Source organism: Melanotaenia boesemani, chromosome 2 (assembly GCF_017639745.1).
Source record: "Melanotaenia boesemani isolate fMelBoe1 chromosome 2, fMelBoe1.pri, whole genome shotgun sequence".
Classification (NCBI taxonomy): domain Eukaryota; kingdom Metazoa; phylum Chordata; class Actinopteri; order Atheriniformes; family Melanotaeniidae; genus Melanotaenia; species Melanotaenia boesemani.
Window position 1 is genome coordinate 13,400,557 of NC_055683.1, and position 21,358 is coordinate 13,421,914.

At 38.3% G+C, this 21,358-nt stretch overlaps 1 protein-coding gene across 2 annotated transcripts in view; it reads right to left on the minus strand.

Moving 5' to 3' along the window:
- Positions 1-21,358, minus strand: part of usp43b (ubiquitin specific peptidase 43b) — a 93,792-nt gene that overhangs the window by 16,527 nt on the left and 55,907 nt on the right. For both annotated transcript variants that reach the window (XM_042006590.1, XM_042006583.1), the window contains 3 exons: positions 20,921-21,083; positions 16,051-16,162; positions 5,795-5,898 (listed from right to left, as the gene is read on the minus strand). In XM_042006590.1, the coding sequence (XP_041862524.1) occupies positions 5,795-5,898; positions 16,051-16,162; positions 20,921-21,083 (379 nt within the window). The remainder of the gene's footprint in view (positions 1-5,794; positions 5,899-16,050; positions 16,163-20,920; positions 21,084-21,358) is intronic.

The window sequence follows — 21,358 nt, forward strand, 5'->3', positions numbered from 1 at the left end:
TGTAAGATCAATAAAAGGGATATTTTTAAACAGAAATGTCAGGGTTCTGAAAAGTATGTTCATTCCTTTGCACTCAATACTTGGTCGGGCCTCCTTTTGCTTGAATTACACTGAGTCATGAATCTATGTACTACATGGGTTTTACTTTGTGAAATGAGTGATAAAAAATATTAACATTTCTTATGATATTATAGTTTATTTTAAATGTACCTGTATTTACCTGCAGGAGTTTCTCAGGCTATTGTTGTGTCTGATGAAAAGCATTCACCCTTAAAACGTCACTGTGGTTATATCCATTAAAACAAATAGTTTATTTATTAAATTTTTTGCAGCCTTTCTTGTCTGAACAATGTACAACAACGAACTACATGCTGATGAGGAGATTGTTCCTGCTTGAACTGTCTAAGTACATGGAAAATGTTATTTTTCCAGACAAATAAAAGGCTCTGATTTTTTCTTTTTTTCACTTGTAAACCCTCTTTACATGTAAATTAATCTATTTTGTTAAACAATATGTATGAGCATGTTCAACAAGCTCGGTATAAGTTGCACTGATGAGAAAAAAAATCTAAGATGGAGAACATGATAGCGGTTTTAAATGACATGATTACTACCAGTGTGAGTGATTGATAACTATTGCCACTGCTGGAAATGTAAGTTGATGTCAGCATTTAGCTCAAAACACCAGAGCTGTGTGCTTGAAACAAGACTGTTTTACACAGTTTTAGTCAGTGTTGGAGCTAGACCTTTATTCATGGGGTGTCCAGAAGGTGGGCGAGACTTTATCAGGGGGGGTCAAAGGGGGTTCTTCTCTCACATACACTGCTGTGATACTTGTGGTCACATTAATAAAGCAGCTTTATATTAATAATCTGGATCACCTAGTGGAAATATCTGCTGTAAGTTTGAAAAGGTCCATAGAAAGGCAATGCAAGTTTATTTGTATAGTACATTTAATGTCCAAGACAATTCAAAGTGTTTTATCTTGCCTCGTTCAAGTGTAAGATATCGTTGGAAAGCTTGTGAGATGTAGAATTTGACCGAACTTTATTTACACTGCCAAGATCCACAACAAGACAACAAAATGGCTGTGAATGGGAGCATATGACATGTTAGCGCATGACGCAGTTTCACGATTATGGATTACTACGCTGTGAGTTTTGGTCGAAGAACAATGTGGATAGACTGAAAATGACTACAAACAGGTAAGGAAATAAAAATGTCGCTGTTTGTGAGAATAGCTTTGGGATTTGGTGATAAACATGCTATCTGATAAGGCTAGCTGTGATATGCGAAGGTTAGCTTTGTCTTTGTTTTGAGACTGACGTGAGGTGCTTGGAGAATATCTTTTTATGCTTGGTATCATATGAAATTACAGCTTTTCTAGTTTCATTTGATACCCAATATGTTTGGGTGGAGTGAACGGACCACGCGTTGTGTTGCATTTTGTTTCGGGTGTTACTCGTTATGGTGGCGCTGTTGTTTGTGGCATACGTATTTTAAAGTTGTTATTAAACAAATTCTTTGTTGACTAAATGCACTTGGAGAGTTGATTTAGTGGCATTAGGTATTCTTCTTTGAGACATATTATAAATAAAATATCCTTACATCACTAAAGTAACTTTTTTACACACATGAACTTGTGTTTACACCTGATGGACCCACAGGTGGGTCCGTCAGGCTCAAGAGGTTAAAACAAATCTATGACATGATCTGCCATAGATCTTCTCAATTCTACCCCTCATTCTGAACATGGTGGCGGGCAACATTGACTCAAATGGGGTGGCCATCTTTCTCTACCTCAAGCTCTGCGGTCTTCCAACTGATTTCTTCTAGATGTCCTGAACCAGTCAAAACAAATGTGGAACAGCCTACTAATAAAAAAATATATATATACCACAGCTGAGCGTGCTTAAGCAGAGAGACTCAAAATTTTGTCTTGCTTGCATAATAACAATAAAGATCTTGAATTGACCTCCCTAACAGATTTTATTATTGTTGTCATGGTGTTTTAAAGTTACTTTTTTTTATGAGGCACTTTGGTCAACCTATGCTGAAGTACAATTTCCTGAAATGCTCCACGGCCCTTATTTTACCGTTTTTTTTTTCTAAACAACTGATTAAAATACACTGAGTGTGTCTCAAACCGCGCACTTACATGAGTGCACTGGAAGGTAGTGCGTAGTGCGCACTAAGTACTACCTTCTGTAGTGCATACTATCGTGGGTAAGTCCTGATCCAAATTGAGCACTAACGTTTTGCACTTACCGGTAGTGACGTACCAGCTTAGCAGCGCCGCTCTGTTAATATACGTTTTTTTTTCTTCCAAAATCCAAAATCACGTCAACATACGTGTTTGCATGTCATACTTTTATGCTAAAACAGTTTTTAAATAAGCAAAGATATCTTAACTGAATTAAAGTACTTTACATTATACATGTGTTTTATTGGTGTTTACACTGATACCTTCACGTCTGCAACAGGAAACCGATTTTACTAGAAATCATCATTTAAAATATGAAATGCAGTAATGAAGACGCTAAAACAGGGATGCAGAAAACATTTTATTTAAATTTTTATTAAAACATTTCTCTCTTGCCGCCTCTTCTTCTCCACAGCAGCGTCCTAGCCCGCAGGTGGTAAATGCCTCAGTGCCACTGCTGGCTCGGTAGTTTGATGCCACAGTGACCTACGGTGAACACAGAATGGCAGTTTATATAAAAGCAAACATTATTATATACTTTATGGGTACTTTGTACATCACTTTAGATAAGCGTCTGCAATCAGCGACGGCTTCGTCAGCGGTACCAACTAAACGGGTCGGTTCTCTAAACCAGCGGTGTTTCCTAATCAGTTTTCAGATCAAGGACCATTTCGTTTACGCCAGAGACCCCGCAGTGCTTCATCTGGAGGTTCAACCATCATGAATAAACATACGGAACCTATAGCAGTAATCATTTTTAACACTTTTAGCCCATCTAGATCCACGAAATCGGCTATAAAACTGCTAACATTTACGTTGCTAACTCTACTGCAGCCTCCAACAAATGATCAGATCCATAACTGTCATCAGGGATAGAAGAGATAAGAAGCATGCTGCAGTTTATATTAGAATTTTGATCAAATAACTTCATACTTACAACAGTAGAAAACAGCCACCGCCTGCATCGGTACCGCTGAGTCGGTGGCTGCAAGCTCTGAAAAACTGGTTGAGAGTCCCTCCCCTTCCGCTACGTCAGCAAGATGGCGTCCGTTTAGTGCGTGTAGTGTCCATCGTTTCGCACTAGATTTTTGGCCGAGTTTAGGGCAGCATCCGGGTACTTTCAGTGCACTGAGTTTTTACTGAAATTTCTGTGTCAGCGCACTAAGCGCTTAAATGTAGTGTTCGAAGTATAGAAGTGCGCGGTTTGGGACACACCCAATGACTTTATTCTAGTAAAGTTACGACTTTATACTTATAATATTCAGATTTTTTGTCTCATAAAATTGTGACTTTATTTTCGTATTATTATGATTTCATTCTCAAAGTCTGTGAAAAATATTTTTCTTTATGTAGCCCTAATACTAGTTTGAAGTTTTTCAATGTGCTGTACAAATAAAGACGACTTGAAATGAGTTTGACTAACAATATGAGCTTAGATTAGACCCTGTAGTACACGTTACCTCCAGTAACAATCCCATCTTTATTTTATGAGAAGCAAACAGTATTTTCTGGACTATAAGTCACTTTTGGAGTATAAGTAGCATCAGTCATGAAACTACACAATAGCACACGGAACAACAGGCTGAATGTGTGTCCAGTATGTACTGCGGGGTTTGCAAGAACAAAGTTCTCACTTATCTTGGAGTATGTGACAAGCTTTACGCCGCTCTGTCATCTCTTTGCCATCTCTCTCTAGTAGTAGAACTGGACAGGAAGTTGACGCAACTGTTCGATTTTCAAAATAAAATTATTTGCAGAGCAGTGTCACATTTCCTGAGTCTGATTTCACACTCTTACTATGGTCTGTAAATGTGTGCAAATATAGACTTCATGTTCATATGGAGCCATTCATACAAAATAATTTACAATTGTAACATCAGAAAAAAAACATAATTCATGGCAGTGTTTATTTTGTAGTAGTGGTGCGCCATGATCATTTATGTGGCAGAAACCCTGAACACATTAACAGTTATTCAGCTTCAAAATAGCATAAAATAACTACCCAGGAGGCTAATTAGGCTAAATTAACACCCCCCGTCATATTTTCTTCTCTTTTTTTCGGTAGTTAAAATCTCTGTTGTTGATTTAACATCATTTGCTCATTGCTGCTTTCACAAATTTGTTCATGTTTTGCCAGCAGTGCAAAAACTATAAGTTTTATTTAGCTTTGCTGCCCCCCCCCCCCCGCCACAACTCTGCCCCCTGTTATAGGCTACAACATATTCCATATTTGCATTTCAAAAGATTTTAAAAGAATTTTTCTCCCATCAGCACCATTCAGTGACTGAATGCATGGTGCTTAACAGCTACACAAATGGAAGTCCTATTAAGACTTTGCCAAAATTCCCCTTTCAAAACAGCACATCATGTCTGCAGCTGAAAACCATCAACCATGCATCTGTGAAGAAAGATAAAATGTCCTCACATTTTAGACCCTGTTGTAACGTCATGTCTAACATTTCGAACAGGTTTGGTAAACAACAAACTGACTATATGAGCAGCAGTGGAAAAAGATTTTTAACGTTTCATGTAAAACCATCTCCAGCAGGTGGCTTCCTGCATGTTGCTACATCTTTCCTTTATGACACATTTTGTTACATTAAATTAGAATCTAAATTCAAATTACATTAAAACTGATTATATTAGATCAACTTTAAATAAGCTTTTTGAGAACATTTGATAATTTCAGGGAAGAAAATTTTGAACATAAGTCATTATTACAACAAAAGCACACTTTTAGGCTAATCGAATAACTCTTGGGGAGGCATCTATCGCTATCTGGCTGAAACTTTGCCTCTCAGGAAACGTTACGGTTGGCTGTGGGAATGCAACGAGATTGCAGTTTACGGACGATACCCACAACCTAACCGTTCTGACCCACACCCGTTGGGTGGTCTAGTGAATCAGACTAGAGGATTCCTAACGTGTTAGAAATAGTTTTACACTGTAATGCCTTGAAGTGGCATTCTAATGTTTGTTGTGGTGGTATACAGAGAATTCTTGGACTTTTTTGGTTCAGTTTTTGTTCTGTGGGATATTATATACGTGGAGATGTGTCTCTACAGGAAAACTAATCAAGCATTGATACATGTAGAAATATAAAAGCAAACGGGTTGTAAGTACTACCATATATACTAATACACAAATAAAACTATTAGAACAAACAAAATACAAATTTTATTTCCTTTTATTGAGGAGAAAAAGTAGATGGGTCAGAAAACTACATGAAGCTGTATATCTACTGCAGAAAACTGTCAACAAGCATCAGGGGGAAACTGTTCTTGCAAGTGCATGAATATCTTTTCATTTTAATTTAGCAGAGGAGGCTTTGCACTGATGAGTGCTCCTCCAAAGCCACAGATGATTTACAATGCAACAGGAAGTGCAATCAACACCCAAAGCTTAAGAACTGGTAATTATATACTGCTCATATCAGCTCTGGTAGTGGATGGGAAAATCATTTATCACACGGGGCACATAACAGCGGGTCTTATTTCATCAGTGTGTTTGGAGGCTGCAGGATCAGTGTGTGTGTGTGTGGTTTTAGTGCCCTTTGAAATGATCTCGTTTGGTGTATTTTGACTCACTCACCTGTCGACAGCAGGGTGGTAGAGTGGCCGCCCGTCCTGAGGTGACAAGTAGCTGTAAAAGGCCGATCCTCCCACCACACGGATGTTGAAAAGCACTCTTGTATTCTGAAATAGAGGTACAAAACCACAGACAACACATTAATGGAAGTATTTTCATGCTTTTTCCCCCCCCCCCCCCCCCCCCCCCCCCCACCAAAAAAAATAACAAAGATGATTGAGAATGCATTAAACCCTTATGATTTAATTTCCAACTTAATTACAAACTCAAATTACTGTAAGAATTAAATAATGAAAGACAGATTAATAATGTCGCAGATGAGAATCACCATTTGTTTGCTCAAGTCTCAGAAGGTGTTTGTACTCAAAGGTTCAGCAACTTTACTAGCCTGATAACTTAAAGATGTACTGTGGATTTCCTATGCAGTCTTGGGGCTGGAACATGGTGCTTCTCAACAGCTCCTATAAACACACAACTCACAATGTGCCAAAATATGAAACGGCTTTGAACATCGGTGCCTCTTGGTTCTGTTTTTCCCATTAAGTTTTGCTCTGGCACAGAAAAAGGACTCAGCTTTTGAAAGGAAAGTACATATTATAAAAGTGAGCACTTGAAAGTATGTTCCACGCAATGCATTTGTACTCAGGATGAAACATTTCTGGCATTCTATCCTGTTTGCTATGAAATGGTTTGTTGTTGGTCAGACCGTGGCCTTCCTGCCTCAAGTTAACTTCCGGTCAGTCAGCATTGATCAATGTGAAGAAAGAGCTTGTGGTGCAAGCTTTTTGGAAGACTGAATGTTTATCCATTGGCATTGAAAAAATACGTAGAAACTTTCTGTCTGTTTGCTCTGAGAGCTATACATGTTTGAGAGTAACACCATCATCACCATCCACCAAGAAATCTTAAAAGAAAAAAAAAAACACTAAAATTATTGATTGGCATGAAATATACAGCAGAACCAATTATCATGATGAACATATTTGAACCATTGTGGGCATTGGTTATTCTTTACTGGCTAAAGTAAGGTGACATATGATAAACATAATACCTGTTAAAAAGCCATATATTTGGATTCTTATCATTGTCTGCATGTTGAAAATGACATTTATCTCAAAACAGCTGGGTTAAAGTACAGCAAGAGCATACCTGTTAAGATGTTTGTACTTATGTTTTAGCTATCCAAAAAGGTTGTGCGTACTTTCCTGGTAATCGATGTATGACTTAAAATAGTAATATAGTTATATACTATAAGCATGATTAGTTGAGTGATTGTTTAGTTGGGTAACAATGAACTACAAACATGCTAACTGAAAGTAGCATTTTTAGTTAGCATTTTTTATTCTTACATTCCTACATGTATGCAAAAGATGCTCAGTTCTTTTCATTGCTTTAATTTGTCTTTGATGTAATGGGGGTAATGCCTGACTTTGGCATTGGGGTGGGTGCTGGCCCTCTTCCTGGGGGACCTGGTCCTCCTGGGCATTGGGGGGGGTGGGTTGCTCTTGGGCTCCTGGGGCCCTGGGCTCTGTCCGTCTCTGGGTGCCGACCATAGACTGTATGTAAAAGATGGACGGAACCTCCGTGACGTCACCCGTAGGTTTCTGAAGAACAAAAGTGAAGCTCGTTGGGCGGTTCCTATCATCGCAATCTTGGTAGCGTCACGCCTGCCGTCGCTCCCGGAAAATACAAAAATTGGCAAAGTGGCAGAGCTGAGAGGGGAGCTGAGAAGGTGGGGGTGGATGATTGATGTCTATCAAACTCTGAGCTGCCTGTAGCTGAGAGCTAACTGAGCCAACTTGGATCTAACGTGAGCTAACTGGCTAATGAAGGTAGGTGGGCTAAAAGCTAGGGCAACGTTAGCTGGCTAAAAACTGTGGTTGTGCTGCACTCTCCCTTCTTGCCGCGAATATTGGATATATGTCAATCAAAAGGACACACTCCTAATTATGCCAAATTTCAAGATTAAATAACAACCAAACGGATGAGCTAGAAAAAAATTCACCCCCCTCAGAGTTGTCATGAAGGTAAACTTGACCTATTAATCCTAAAATGGATTTTTGTAAACATGTTTATTTCTGCTGTGTAGTTGGTCTTTTTAACATGGGAGTCTATGGGGATTTGCTCTGTTTTGGAGCCAGCCCCTAGTGGATGAGGGGTGAACTGCAATTTTTTGCACTTCCACATAGGCTTCACATTTTTTCGCCGGAGGTTGCCGCTTGGTGCCAGCACCTGGCGGGGTCAGCGGCAGCCGTCCCTGGCCTTCTGGGGTCTGTGCTCCCTGGCCCTGGGGTGCTCTGGCTGGGGCCTTCCTCTGCTGCCCTCTGGGCAAATGCGTGGTCATCCCTGTGGTATGCTGGCTGGGATATGTGCTGTTGGTGGGTGGCTGGTCTTCTGGGTCCCTGGGCCCCTTGGACTGGCTCTGCTCTTTGTGGTGGTCACTGATCACTATTCATTCCTGTTATTAGCTAACCTGCATGCAGAGACAGTCACTGTACCATGCTGTGGGTTTAATCACCAACAACAGTTAAGTGTATTTTTCTTTGTGTTGCCGATGTTTTGTTGTGATTAATGATTTTTTTTCTACAGCTTGTCTGTCTTTTCATAGGTGCTTCTGATGATTGTCAGTTTTGTTTTCTTAACGATGTTTAATTTTTTTTTGTTTCCTTACAGGTGTAGCAACCGGTTGTCTGTTTTTTTCTGCTAAGACTGAACAGCTGATGACATTAGCGTATATCTGTATCCCTGTTTTTTTCTTCACTCTCTTTACATTTACTTTCTTTTTTTTACTTTCTCTTTTTGATTTGTTCATTCACTTCACCTGTTCCTCATTAATCTTTCTGTTTATATATATACTCCTTGGCTTCCTTTCAACCTTGCCAGTCTGTTGTAGTCTTCATTGTCATGTTTGGATCCTTGTAGTCTTTTCGCCTGTACGCCTCACGTCTTGTAGTCTCCATCTCATGTTATAGTTTTGCCTCCAGTGCTTTTTATTTTTCTAAGGTTAGTTTTTGTTATTAAAACCTTTTTTCAGCGTCTGTCTGCCTCCTGCCTCATCTTCCTGCCTTTGGGTCCGTGTCCATGCCTCGCAACCCTGACAGAGATCTACTAAAAGATGTAAGAAAAGAATCAACATGTAGAAATTCCTCATGGAGAATAGCACTTCTTTTTTTTAGTTTTTAACCTTTTAAAAAGCAATTTCACAGTACAAATATCAATAAACCCCAAGACAGCCAGATAATCAGAAGCCTGTGTTTTAATACCTTTATTTGGTTTGAAAGGTGCAAGTCAAAAAGAACATAACAAAGCAAATAAGGGACTAATATCCTTCCCCTACAAGAATATTACTCTGAGATCTACGTAGACCAGAGGAACTTTAGGAATGAGAGGCCGCTTAGTGAAAATGAAACTGATTTCCTCTTGTACTGAAATCTGGTGTATATATCTAAGATCAAATGCACCTACTACAACTCCTTAAGAAAGTACAAGCAAACAGGATCTTTGCATTGACATGGACCACTGTGCAGAAAATAGTACATTCCTGGAAAATATTGATATGATCAACACAAGAAGTCACTGGAATGCACCAGTCCCAGGGAAAGTGATATAGAACATTACTGAATTACTGCCTCACATATACAATATACATATTTGGTCCATTTTCAGGGAGCTTATCTATCTGTTGCTTGACGAAGAAGACAGAGCAATGCCACCAGAAAGCCAGAGAAGAAACTGTAGAAATTGTGGGAGCTTTTGAAGAAAGAATATATGCAAATGTTTAGGGTGTGTTGGGCGGTTGAAAAGCACAGCCAAACGGTGTCTGAAACTGATGTCAGATCGCGGGAGTGAACTCGCTAGTGGAGGAATTGATTTAACAACCATGGCAACGCAAAACATGCATGGAAGTATGAGGACGGTGTGTATGATGACTTTTGAAACGGATGTCGCTATTTACGTATGTAAGGCAGCATAAATGGGCCTTAAGTGTAGATACAACGTGTTTCTTAACCAAGGCACCAAATTACTTCTCATAGTAAAAGATCTGGACTGCGGGCAGGCCAGCTCAGGCTTCTGACTCTTCTCCTGTGAAGCCATGGTTGACCTTGGTTCCAAACAGAGATTCCTCCCAATTCTTAGAATTTATTTTATATTATAAACTGTAGATGATGGTACTGTATCTTAAAGTTTTTTGTTATTTTTATGCTTGAGCATTTTTCTGAAATTGTTCCATCTTTTCATCAGAGATTATCTGAAATTCTCCTTTTATACCCAGTCATGTCCCTGGCCTGTTACCAATTAACCTAATAAGCTTCTAATGCTACTCCAGTTGTTTTTGATTTGTGGTACCATTTGTACCAGCCTTGCTGCCCCTCTTCAATATTTTTTTTTAGATGTTTATCATGGTCCAAGGGGAATGAGGTCATGAAAATGACCCAAATGCAGAACAAACACAGAGAAGCTAAAGCCAAATGACATCTAGGATTTTAATGATGAACACAAAAACTATAGATAATACAATAACTGAAAAGGGACTAACATGAAAAATATGATCCGACTAGAGTCAACTATAAACCAAGAGTGTAAATATGCCTGGAACTAATGACAACATGAGCAGCAGGTGAGGCATCAGCAAAAGAAACCAGGTGTGATAATGAGGGTACAGGAAGTAAAATGAACAGAACATAAAGGAATAAACAAGACAGAACGCAAAACAACAACAAAGGAATATAAAAGATGGCAATAAAACAAAACCTGCAAGACATGCCATCAAATTCAAAATGAGGTGATATTTATATAAAATATAACATGTTAAATTATTTAAATTAGTGGACTCCAAATTCAGCTAAATTAATGTTCAGTTATCGATTCTGAAAGCAGTATATTTTCAGCATTTACTGCCATTTTTCATAAAGTTTTGAATGAAAGTTTGAATAAAAACAGAAGTTAATGTGCTCTAAGTTTGTCACATCACACAAAAATGTGTTATCAATCACTCAGCCAGACATGAATGATTAAAACCATCAGTTACAAAAATGATAGCTTTCCAAATGATAAGAAAATGAGCCGTGTTCCCCACTCTGAGATGCTGATTAGTAGATTTAACAGAGAACTGAGCAAGTTTTAACCAAACGTGAGATTACAAATACACACAGTAGATATCAAATGTGTCAGTTTTTCTTCTGTGGATTAAGTTGTCAAAGATTGTTAACTTGTGCAACTTTTTATTTTGGTGTAGCCCCAAGGATTCAATTAGTGTGCAAAATAAGCACACCAGTGGTGGAGAGAGAGAGAGAGACTCAGTCCAGTTGCTAAAGTTATGTATCAGTTAGCACCAGCTGTTACTGCAAGAAGTTTGAAAGATACCAGGTGAAAAATGTGGCAAGAGTTGGAGTTAATCAACGCTCTATTGCTATGGCTCTGCACAAATTCAGCTGAACAACAGGTACACAGCCCTCTAACCCCCACAGTGTTGCTGACTCTTCACAAAGTTAATCCACGGTGTGTAGCAACTTCAGTATGTACATGCACACACAGTCCTTTAATAACATCAGAGCAACTTTTTAAACTTTGCCCTTCAGACCACAGAAAATAATCAGATTTTCTGAGCTGTTGTAGCCTGTTGTGGACCCACATTTCAACTTTGCCCTTCACAAAATGAATCCAGTTCCTTTTCATGTCATTTTTCATCTGCAATTGTAAGTATGCAGCACAGGTTTTGCAAACTTTGGCATCTAGTAAAGATTTATTTCCATGATTAAGGCAGAGCAATTAGCTAGCTAATTGTCAGATAGCTAGATGGCACGGTGGCTAGTTCAATGCTAATACATCATGTTAAGCGTGTTTATTACATTACAGTGTTAGAAACAGCTTCAGGTGTCGATTTCTTTTACACACACTCCTTTAGAGCTCAGATTTTAGACTTGTACTAATAAAAAGCAATAAAACCTTTTTTCACTCTGACTTTAAAGGAATTCCACAAAGCTAATATGAGCCTAGTTAGCTAAATAATAAACAGCTGACAAAATGAGCTGATTAAAACATGGAGTACAGGCAGGGGTGTTAGGTGAGAGCAACATCAAAAGCACATTGCAGGGTGTGAGAAAAAGCCAGTAATCATAAAGGAAGAAATATTAAAAAGTGAGCATCTGAGTCTGGCCAGTAAAACCAGCTGAAGCCTCTTGTGTGGAGCATGAGAGCCTTGCTGCATGCCTTAGAACAAGTAGAAATATTTTTTTTGCGTCAGTGATATCATTGTCAAACAGTTATTATTGTATTACACACATTAGTCCATCACACACATCAGCTTTGCTGTGTAGCATATCTTGTATAATAAGAACAACTACAAAATTGTTTAGATAGAAAAAGTTGCTTGGGTAGCTTAAAGATCCGTGCACATATAACAGAGCAAAGTTTACTTTTAATTACACAAATGTGTGGTTATCATTTATTCTGTATTTTTGCTTTTGTTTTAGTGTATTTTGTGCACGTCCTCAGAATGAAAGGCAAAAAGAGTTTCCATGCTGCAACATGCAAGCGGCCGATAGGGGCATAGTGAACAATATAGACAAATTTGAGTGCCGTTAAAACGACAGGACGTTTCAAAGACAAGACATGGTGTGCTTGGTTTAAGGGCTCAACGCAACTACAAACTACTGCTATAGTTTTTTTCTGCCATGATTTCAAAACTTGTTGTCACCTTTTTTATTATTGTGTTTTCATCCTTCAAATTCAGCAAACATAGCACAAAAGCAAGTATATTCTCAGCCCAAGTATCATAGCCCAGATAGCATAAAAATGTTTGGCCTAATTATACCCCAAATGTACATTTTTGTTTGGCTCAAATTTGGCCCTGAATTGCAATGCTGACTAATTGAGACAAATATGTCACAAAATAGTGGCTGTAATCCACTTCCAGGTTAACAACTGACATCTGGTCCACTTCTGGCCCACACAAAACTTGCCATAACTGAGCCATAAATGCCAAAGGTAGCCCAGATTCTGCCCAACATGTCTGCTATTTGGGAGCTAAGCAGATGTGCTTGTAAAGCACATTCATTTACTAATTTCTGAAAAAAGGCCAGAAAATTTAGAAGAAAAAAAAAAAAAACTCTTTTCTTTTACTCAATTTTCTACAGTAATTATAAACATATATTTCAGCATTTTGGATGACAAATATAAGTAGATTTGGGATTTCCTTATTTTTCCTCACAATAATATTTACACTGGCTGCAAAATCCAATTTCAATCAAGTTTTAATCTATAGTAGACTCATATTTGTCCATGTCTACAACTTTTTGGACTTGCACTGCATCTTGTGATGCATGAGTCTAAAAAGGCTCAAAATCACTCAAATTGAAGCTAATAAATAGCCCCAGTATACACTGCTCTCTCAACAATAAATGCAATAATATACATGGGACAGAATTCCAGCAAAACTCCATCTGACAAAAAATGCTACCTTGCAGAGTGTGCAGGGTGTGGTGTCATATAATTAGGTCGGCTCCAGTGAGAACCATTTGAGCCATATTATTAGCAATTTGCTAAGCTGTCATTGGCAGGAAAAATGGTTTTCAAATGTCACATTTCTAGTTTGGAGCTGCATCTTTGGTGAAGATAAAATTAGGAAAAGCAGAAAACTAATCTTTTAATTAATTTTCCGATGCAAGAAAAATACAGACAATACTGAGATGAAAGGTTTCAAGCTAACATCTGCTGTGAGCAGTGGGCTCGTCTTGATCGAGGTGGGCACCAGCAAACTGATGATACTGTACAGGCTTGGTTTTAATTTAATGGCTGACAGCATGGGGCATAAAGAAGACGAGATCTCCAACTGAGTGGGTGTTGCACCTGCCTCTTCTCTTCCTCTCTCCCTTTTTAAAGAACACAAGGTAATATGCAAAGAGCACGTTCCTTGTTCACACCATGCCCCGTATGGCTCTCTAGTGCATCCGAGTTTCACCTGGTTCCTTGCTGAGAAGGATGCATGATTGGAAAATCTGTTTGGCTACATGATTAACAACACAGTACTGCACATAATCCTACTGAAACACAGGAATGTGTTTGGTGTCAGCAACCAAAACAAGCTTGAACAAGCAAGAAAATGGTCCCTTTGTTTTCAGAGAATTGATTTGACAGAACAGCTGTTTGCATTAGTATCTCTACCAACACTGGCAACATAAACAAACCAACCTACTATTGTACGTCGCTAACCAAGAATAGGTAAACAAACTTGCCCAATCAAATGTCATTAATATGCATCACTGCCCGTTGCAGCAATATATATGCAAATACATTATAATGCAAATCAGGAGGATGAAAATGGTTTTCGAAAGTTATAAAGTTAGCATTTGGTTTGTAATTGTTTGACCATGCCAATAAAGTTTGAATTTAAATATTTAAGATGACATCTGACCAGAGAAGAAACTCACTACGAGGATGTTTATGTTTTTGTGCATGTAGCGGAAAGTGCCTTCATGCACCTGAAATTAGCATCATATTTTTACATACTTGCACACACTTACTGGCCACTTTATTAGGGATATTTATTCCATAGTTTAACACAAATAGCTAATTAGCCAATCACATGGCAGCAACTCAGTGCATTCAGACATGTAGATGTGATCAAGACGACTTGCTGAAGTTCAAACTGAGCATCAGAATGATGAAAATTGGGGATTTAAGTGACTGGATGAAGAGTTTACAGAGAATGTATCTGAAATTATCCAGTGAGTAGCAGTTGTTTGGACCAAGAATGGCTAGACTGGTTGGAGATGATAGAAAGGCAACAGGAAGTCAAATGACCACTGGTTCCAATCAAGGTATGCAGAATAGCGTCTCTAAACACACATGTCCAACCGTGCAGCAGATGGGCTACAGCAGCAGAAGACCACACCGGGTGCCTCCTGTCAGCTAAGAACAGAAAACTGAGGCTACAATTCACACAGACTCACCAGAACTGGACAATAGAAGATGGAAAAATGTTCTGTTGAATCTGTATCTGTTGAGTCTCCATTTCTGCTGCAACATTCAGATGGAAGGGTCAGAATTTGGTGGAAACAACATGGATCCATCCTGCCTTGTATCAACAGTTAAGTCTGGTGTTGGTGGTGTAATGGTGTTGGAGATACACCACACTTAATACCAATGTGGCATGGTTTAACCACCACAGCTTACCTGACTATTGTTGTTGACCATGTCCATCCCATTGATGACCACAGTGTAGCATCTTCAGATGGCTACTTCCAGCATGATAATGCACCATGTCACAAAGCTCAAATCATCTCCAACTACTTTCTTGAACATGACAATGAGGTCACTGGACTCCAATGACCTCCACAGTCACCAGATCTCAATCTAATAGAGCAGATTTGGGATGTAGTGGAACGGGAGATTCTCATCATGGATGTACAGCCGACAAACCTGCAGCAACTGTGTGAGGCTTTCATGTCAATATGCAGAAAATCTCTGAGGAATGTTTCTAACACCTTGTTGAATCTATGCTTTGAAGAATTAAAGCAGTTCTGAAGGCTAAAGCTGTCATTATGATCTAATAGAATTGCAGCATTTGTTCTGTTCATCATCACTAAAGATGACACTTTGAATACTGTAGCAGAACCACCACAAATAAGCCAATAACAGTGCTTAAACATGACCACAAAAAGTATAAACAAACGTTAGCATATGTGTATTCCTGTACTGTGACCTGGCCCCAAACTAGTTCACATGGCTCTGGTGAGCCAGTGGGTGCAGTGGGAGGACACCAGAATCTCTTTGCTTCCAGCTCATGATTTTCTACCGGTGAAACACTGTTATTGTGCGGGCATGCTTTAGTCTGTCTCAAGCCAATAAACCTGTTCAGGAGCAGGTGCGGCAGCCGGCACAGCAGGAGGGAACTATGTCCGAGCTTCGGCTGGTGTTCAAAACACACCCACACACACATGGGCATTAAATATTAGTCTAATGAGCACCTAAGCTAACATTATTTTATCCAGTTAGATTTCAGCAAACCCCAAATGAATGCTTGATACCACACCTGTACTCTCATGGCACATCCTACTGCTTCAGCTAGTTGCTGTGAGTTTTGTTTTTCTTGCCTTAGTTGGATGCACAGATAGTTTCGTTGATATGTCAAAATATTAGTAAATCCCTACCAGTTCCTGATGCTGTGTCTTTGCATTTTACTTAAAGAAATTGAAGGAAAAACAAAACAAAATTCCTTTAATAAATCCATCATCTCATAATTATTAGTTGCCATCTACCTGGGGCTGAGCTCCATTGATCATCAGGTAATAAAGCTTGCTGAGGATGCTTTGTTGCAGTTGGTCCCAGGAAATAGAGCGATCCTCCCTCATTAGGAATGGAGGTCCAAACCTTAACACACATAAAAAAGAACAAAACCAACTTGGATAACAATGTTTTAGGATAAAAAGTTTACAATACTGCTTCTAAAACAACCTACATCTTCCTAGACCAGTTCACACATCTCATCCTCATGTATGTGACTATTTATCATCATTTAGCTGCACCACAGCAGAATCTTATAATACCACACCTATAGAAGGATGGAGAGACAATAAGGAGTGAAAATGGCTGATGATGAGCGGGAAAAATCATCTCTGTGAGATGACAGATCACATGATGTGTCCATTATTATACACGTCTAATTGAGGGCAGCTGTCCCTTGTGCTCATGAGATTTATTTGTGTGAGACCATGAGAGGGAGAAAAAAAAGGGAGAAATGCACATGAAAATGTAAAGTGATGAAAGGAAAGCTTTGCTGCATGTATTAAAAAAAGAAGCAAAAAACTGTTTCTGTAAATAAAAACAGAATGCAAAACTCATTAACCCATATTTTATTTTCAATAGAACATAAACAGCATATCAGATGTTGAAATGTCTGCAATGCCTTCGCTGAAAGAGATGTCTGGGTGTGGGCAGATGTTGCTCTAAAAACCTTTTTCAGCATTGATGGAGCTTCACAGATGTGGAAGCTGTCCATGTCATAGGTACCAATGCAACAACATACTATCAGAGATGCAGACTGTTCTACTGTCCACTGATAGCAAGCTGGATGGTCCATCCCCTCTTTAGTCCACAGGCTATGGTGTCCATGGTTTCCAAGAAGAATTTCAAATTCTGATCCATGTGACCACACAAGAGTTTTGCACTTTGCCTCAGACTACTTTAAATGATTTACCAGAGAAGATTGAGGCATTTCTGGGTTGTGCACATATAGCTTCTTTGCATGGCAGAGCCTTTTTGTATGGCTAACTGTGATTCCTGATTTCTGGAGGTATCCTGAACCCATTACAGGGATTTCCAGTAGAGAATCACGTTTTTAATACAGTGCTGCCCAAGGACCCAAAAATCATATGCATTCAGTTTTTACCTTCAGCTCTGTCCCCCTGCGCACAGAGATTCCTCCTCATTCTCAGACTCTTTTAATATTATACATTGTAGATGTCAATTTTAAATGATAAATGGACTTGTACTTACTTATATACCACTCAAAGCGCTTTGTACTACCTGTCACATTCACCCATACACACTCATACCCCGATAGGCACATCGGGTGGCAATCTATGGTTAAGTGTCTTGCCCAAGGGCACTTTAACATGTAGTCAGGGAAAGCCTGGAATCAATCCAACTGCTCTTCCTCCTGAGCTACAGCCGTCCTTTTACATTAAAGAACTTTTTTCTGAAATTGTTTCACAACTTTACACAGTTTTATCACAGATTGGTGAACCCGCCTCTCTGAAATGCTTCTTTAATACCCAGTCATGACTGACTTGTTGCCAATGAACCAAATTAGTTAACTGCTCCTCCAGTTTTTTATTTGTGCCAATTACTTTTCCAGAATTAGTTGTCCCCTTTCCACCTTTTTTTGATGTGTTGCTGTCATCAAATTCAAAATGAGCTAATATTTCCAGTGAAATGGTAAAATTTCCCAGTTTCAAAATCTGATATGCTGTTTGGAATAAAAATATGGATTTATGATACTTGTACATCATTCTTTTTCATATTTTTCACAGTGTCTTTTTTCTGAACTGGAGTTGTATCATAACATGAGATGGGAAAAAAAGTAAAGTAACCACTGATTTAACTGAAAACTGACAGAGCAGGAAAGTATGTAACTCTATGAAGTACACAAATGTGCCTTTAGAGGTTGGAGTTTCTTTTTATTTTTTTCCCAGAGAGACATTTTTGCAAATTCATATCTTCCTAAAAAGAAATGTGGATCAGGTAGGGAAATTATCATCAACTTCTGGGTGTGCAGTGTATTTATTCTCCACCTGGTTCCCCACACAGAAGAGGCATTAATGTGCAGCAGAGGTGAATCATCACAGATTCATTGTTACTTTGAAGAGATATGACGCAAGAACGATGAACGTTCGGGTTTCTGCACATAAAATGCAGTTTCACAGTTCAAAGGTATAAACAAAACTGAGTTCTTGCACCGGTTTCAGAAATACCTGCCATGATATTTCACACAGAACTACAGCGAGAACCAGTAAGTGACTCCAATGTCATTTTCTTGGCACAGCCCGGTGCTCCAGCTGTCATCTGATGAGAACGAGATATGTGGGCGGTTTGAGCAATGACGGAGGCGTTTGAAGGAGAAACTCGTGGATGGGATCGGACTTTCTCACAGCAGTGTTGGCTGGCCCACCTACATATTGATCTATCTGGACTCTGTCAGAGAGACGGGCGTCTGATGGATCTCTACATCCTGCCAGATGCCAGAGTCCTCAGTCGTTTGATTTGGAACTAATCTCACCAAGTCGCATCACAAAGTGAAATGTGAGTCTTTTCTGTAACAGGGAGCCAACAAGACCTTGAGCTGCTCCTTCACAGGAAAAAAATACATATAACACACAAGTAGCTGCTTGGAGTTAGCCAGTTTTAAACAGAGGACTGTAAATGGATTCTTAATATGCTACACTTCTTATTCATATACAGTCCTACTTTAAATAAAAGCAGCATATAATTAATTAAAAGAAACAGGTAAAGGAATAGGGGTAAAAATAATCGATTAATAGAATCCTAAGAATTTTTTTTAAGTAAGGGACAAGGCTGACAGCTAACACTGACAGTGATGTGATGGACATTATATAAAGTAGAGCCAATAACTATTGACACAGCTCATTATTGCTTTTCCAAATGTATGTCAATACTCTACAATGCTAAAAATACACCTTTATAAACAAGATCCAGTAACATTTCTCCTTCTCTGTAGGGTTATAACAATATATCAATCTACAACAATACACTGATTAAGTGATCGACAACTGATCCACATTGAGAACAATACAGTATTTTCTGTAAAATGTGGTTAAGAAAGAACATGTGGTATTGTTTACAATTTATTTATTCTAACTACCAAATTTCTTTTGTCAATTAGATGAGCAAAATATCAAAATGTGTGGTGTGTAACCCTGATAAAGTCAAATTGTATTTAGTTTGAAATCAAACAAACTTTACACTATCACCACTACACTATCACTACCTTTAAAGACTACAAATTTATTCTTTCATTTTTTATTTTTACAAATTTTTCTTTTACAAAACAGTTTAAAGCTCAATGTACAGATGTTGACAGTCTACTTTTGTTCAAATTCCTGATTGTTTTTAATTTGTTTGTCTGATGAAGCTCAGGAAGAAAATGAAATGTCAATATTTTAGTTTCTTTTTGACATTTGATATGAATGAAAGTGATTGCGACATCATTTCATGTTGATTGCCGGCTTCGGACTGAAGTTATGATACCAGCAAGCATCAAACCCACACTTGTCTTATCTTGTCTTGGTCTGATGAATCAAATTACTTTTGGAAAACAATGAAGCTTCTTGTAAAAGGGATTGAGTACACAGTTTAAAAGCCAGCATCTATGGTAACTTTGTGGAGTGTTAGAATGATTTATCCAGACATCTATCCAGCACTTGCTGCCAAACAAGAAGTATTTTTTAGGAAAAAAGTTCCTTTTTTTAGAAAGACAATAGCAATCAACATTCTGCATGTATTTTATGTAAACAGCCTGCCTGCAATCCAGACCTGCCACTCACTGAAAACATTTGGAGCATTACGAACTTTAATAAGATGCATGATTGGTAAAATATTTCACTTTAAAAACATGCAGCAGTTAGTCTTCAGTTCCCAAAACCAGACTTTATGTTATTAAGCAAAGAGGTGATGCAACACATTAATTCACATGCCCCCATAAAAGCTTTTTAAAATGGTATCAAATTCAAAATAGGCATAAAAATAATAACATGTCTCATTTTCAGCATTTAATGTGTTATTGTAAATAATTCAGCTGTTATCGTAATTTGACACAGGAGACCCTTTGGGAACAGGATTGTATAAGAAAAGTCACTTAATATCTTTTTTTGTTATTACATGAGTTATGAGTGACAAGTTTAAGAAATTTAACACAAACCAACTACAGTCCAAAACAGATGTGCCAATTTTGACTGAATATTCAATATTTGCAACAATAATAAATAATACAGGATATGTACTAATACCAAATTGATGCTCCAATGATTAGCTGCATTAGTTAACTAATGATTGGTTTTTATCTGTTTTTTATTAAATCAAATTAAAAATTTCTTTTCATTATCTTATAAATAGCCCCTGGGATTAATAAAGTGTTTTATTGAATTGAACAATTTAATTAAGAATAAAACCCAATAAAATAATTAAAATGCTTAATAAGGTGTAAATAATGACGGGTCACTACTGTAATATGGACAATTAGGGGTTAAATGTTTGGATATAACTTTTTATTAAAATAAATTTTCATGTATATCTAAACTAGTGACTAATAGTGTTTATTACAGATTTTTGTTTGATGTATTGCTTGTGTTTTATGTAAAAGTACATATTTATCCTTTATTGAGCAGAATTGATAAAAATAAAGTAGTCTGGCATGCAAACATTGGCTGCTTGCACTGATGTTAACAAACTTTTGATAAAATGGTTAAAAAAAACCATAAAAAACAAAAACAAAATAGAATGAATTCAAAACTGCCTAAAAAGTATATAAAACACAAAGCTCAATGTATCTACTGTGTCTGTTACGACAGAACAGCTGCATGGGTTGAACAAACAGCCAGGTATCATAATTACCTCACGGTCTGCTGGCCAGCTCCAGCAGCGTTGCACACCAGCAGCAGAATCTTGAGAGGAGCTCCCTGGTTGAGGAACTCGGACGATAATGCCCCAGATGAAGGTAACCTTTGACCCTCAGGACCAGTGGAATACGGAGAAGATGGCAGGCTATGATGGTACCCTGGATGAAGGGGAACACAGGACAGAATCTGAGACGGGGCAGGAAAACATTTCACATTTTCTCCTTGAACTGATTTCACAATCTAAAAATATGATTATTGAACTTAACACCTCAGATAAGGCGCGAGAAAGAGGATTGAGACATCTAAAGTGGTGAGACAGCCTTCTATTTGAGGAACAGTGATTCAGTTGGGGGAACAGATGGACCAATGGCTGCCTGCACTCTCAGCAGGAGGTATTATCTGATGCAGCTTCTGCTGCACATCCTGCCTTGGT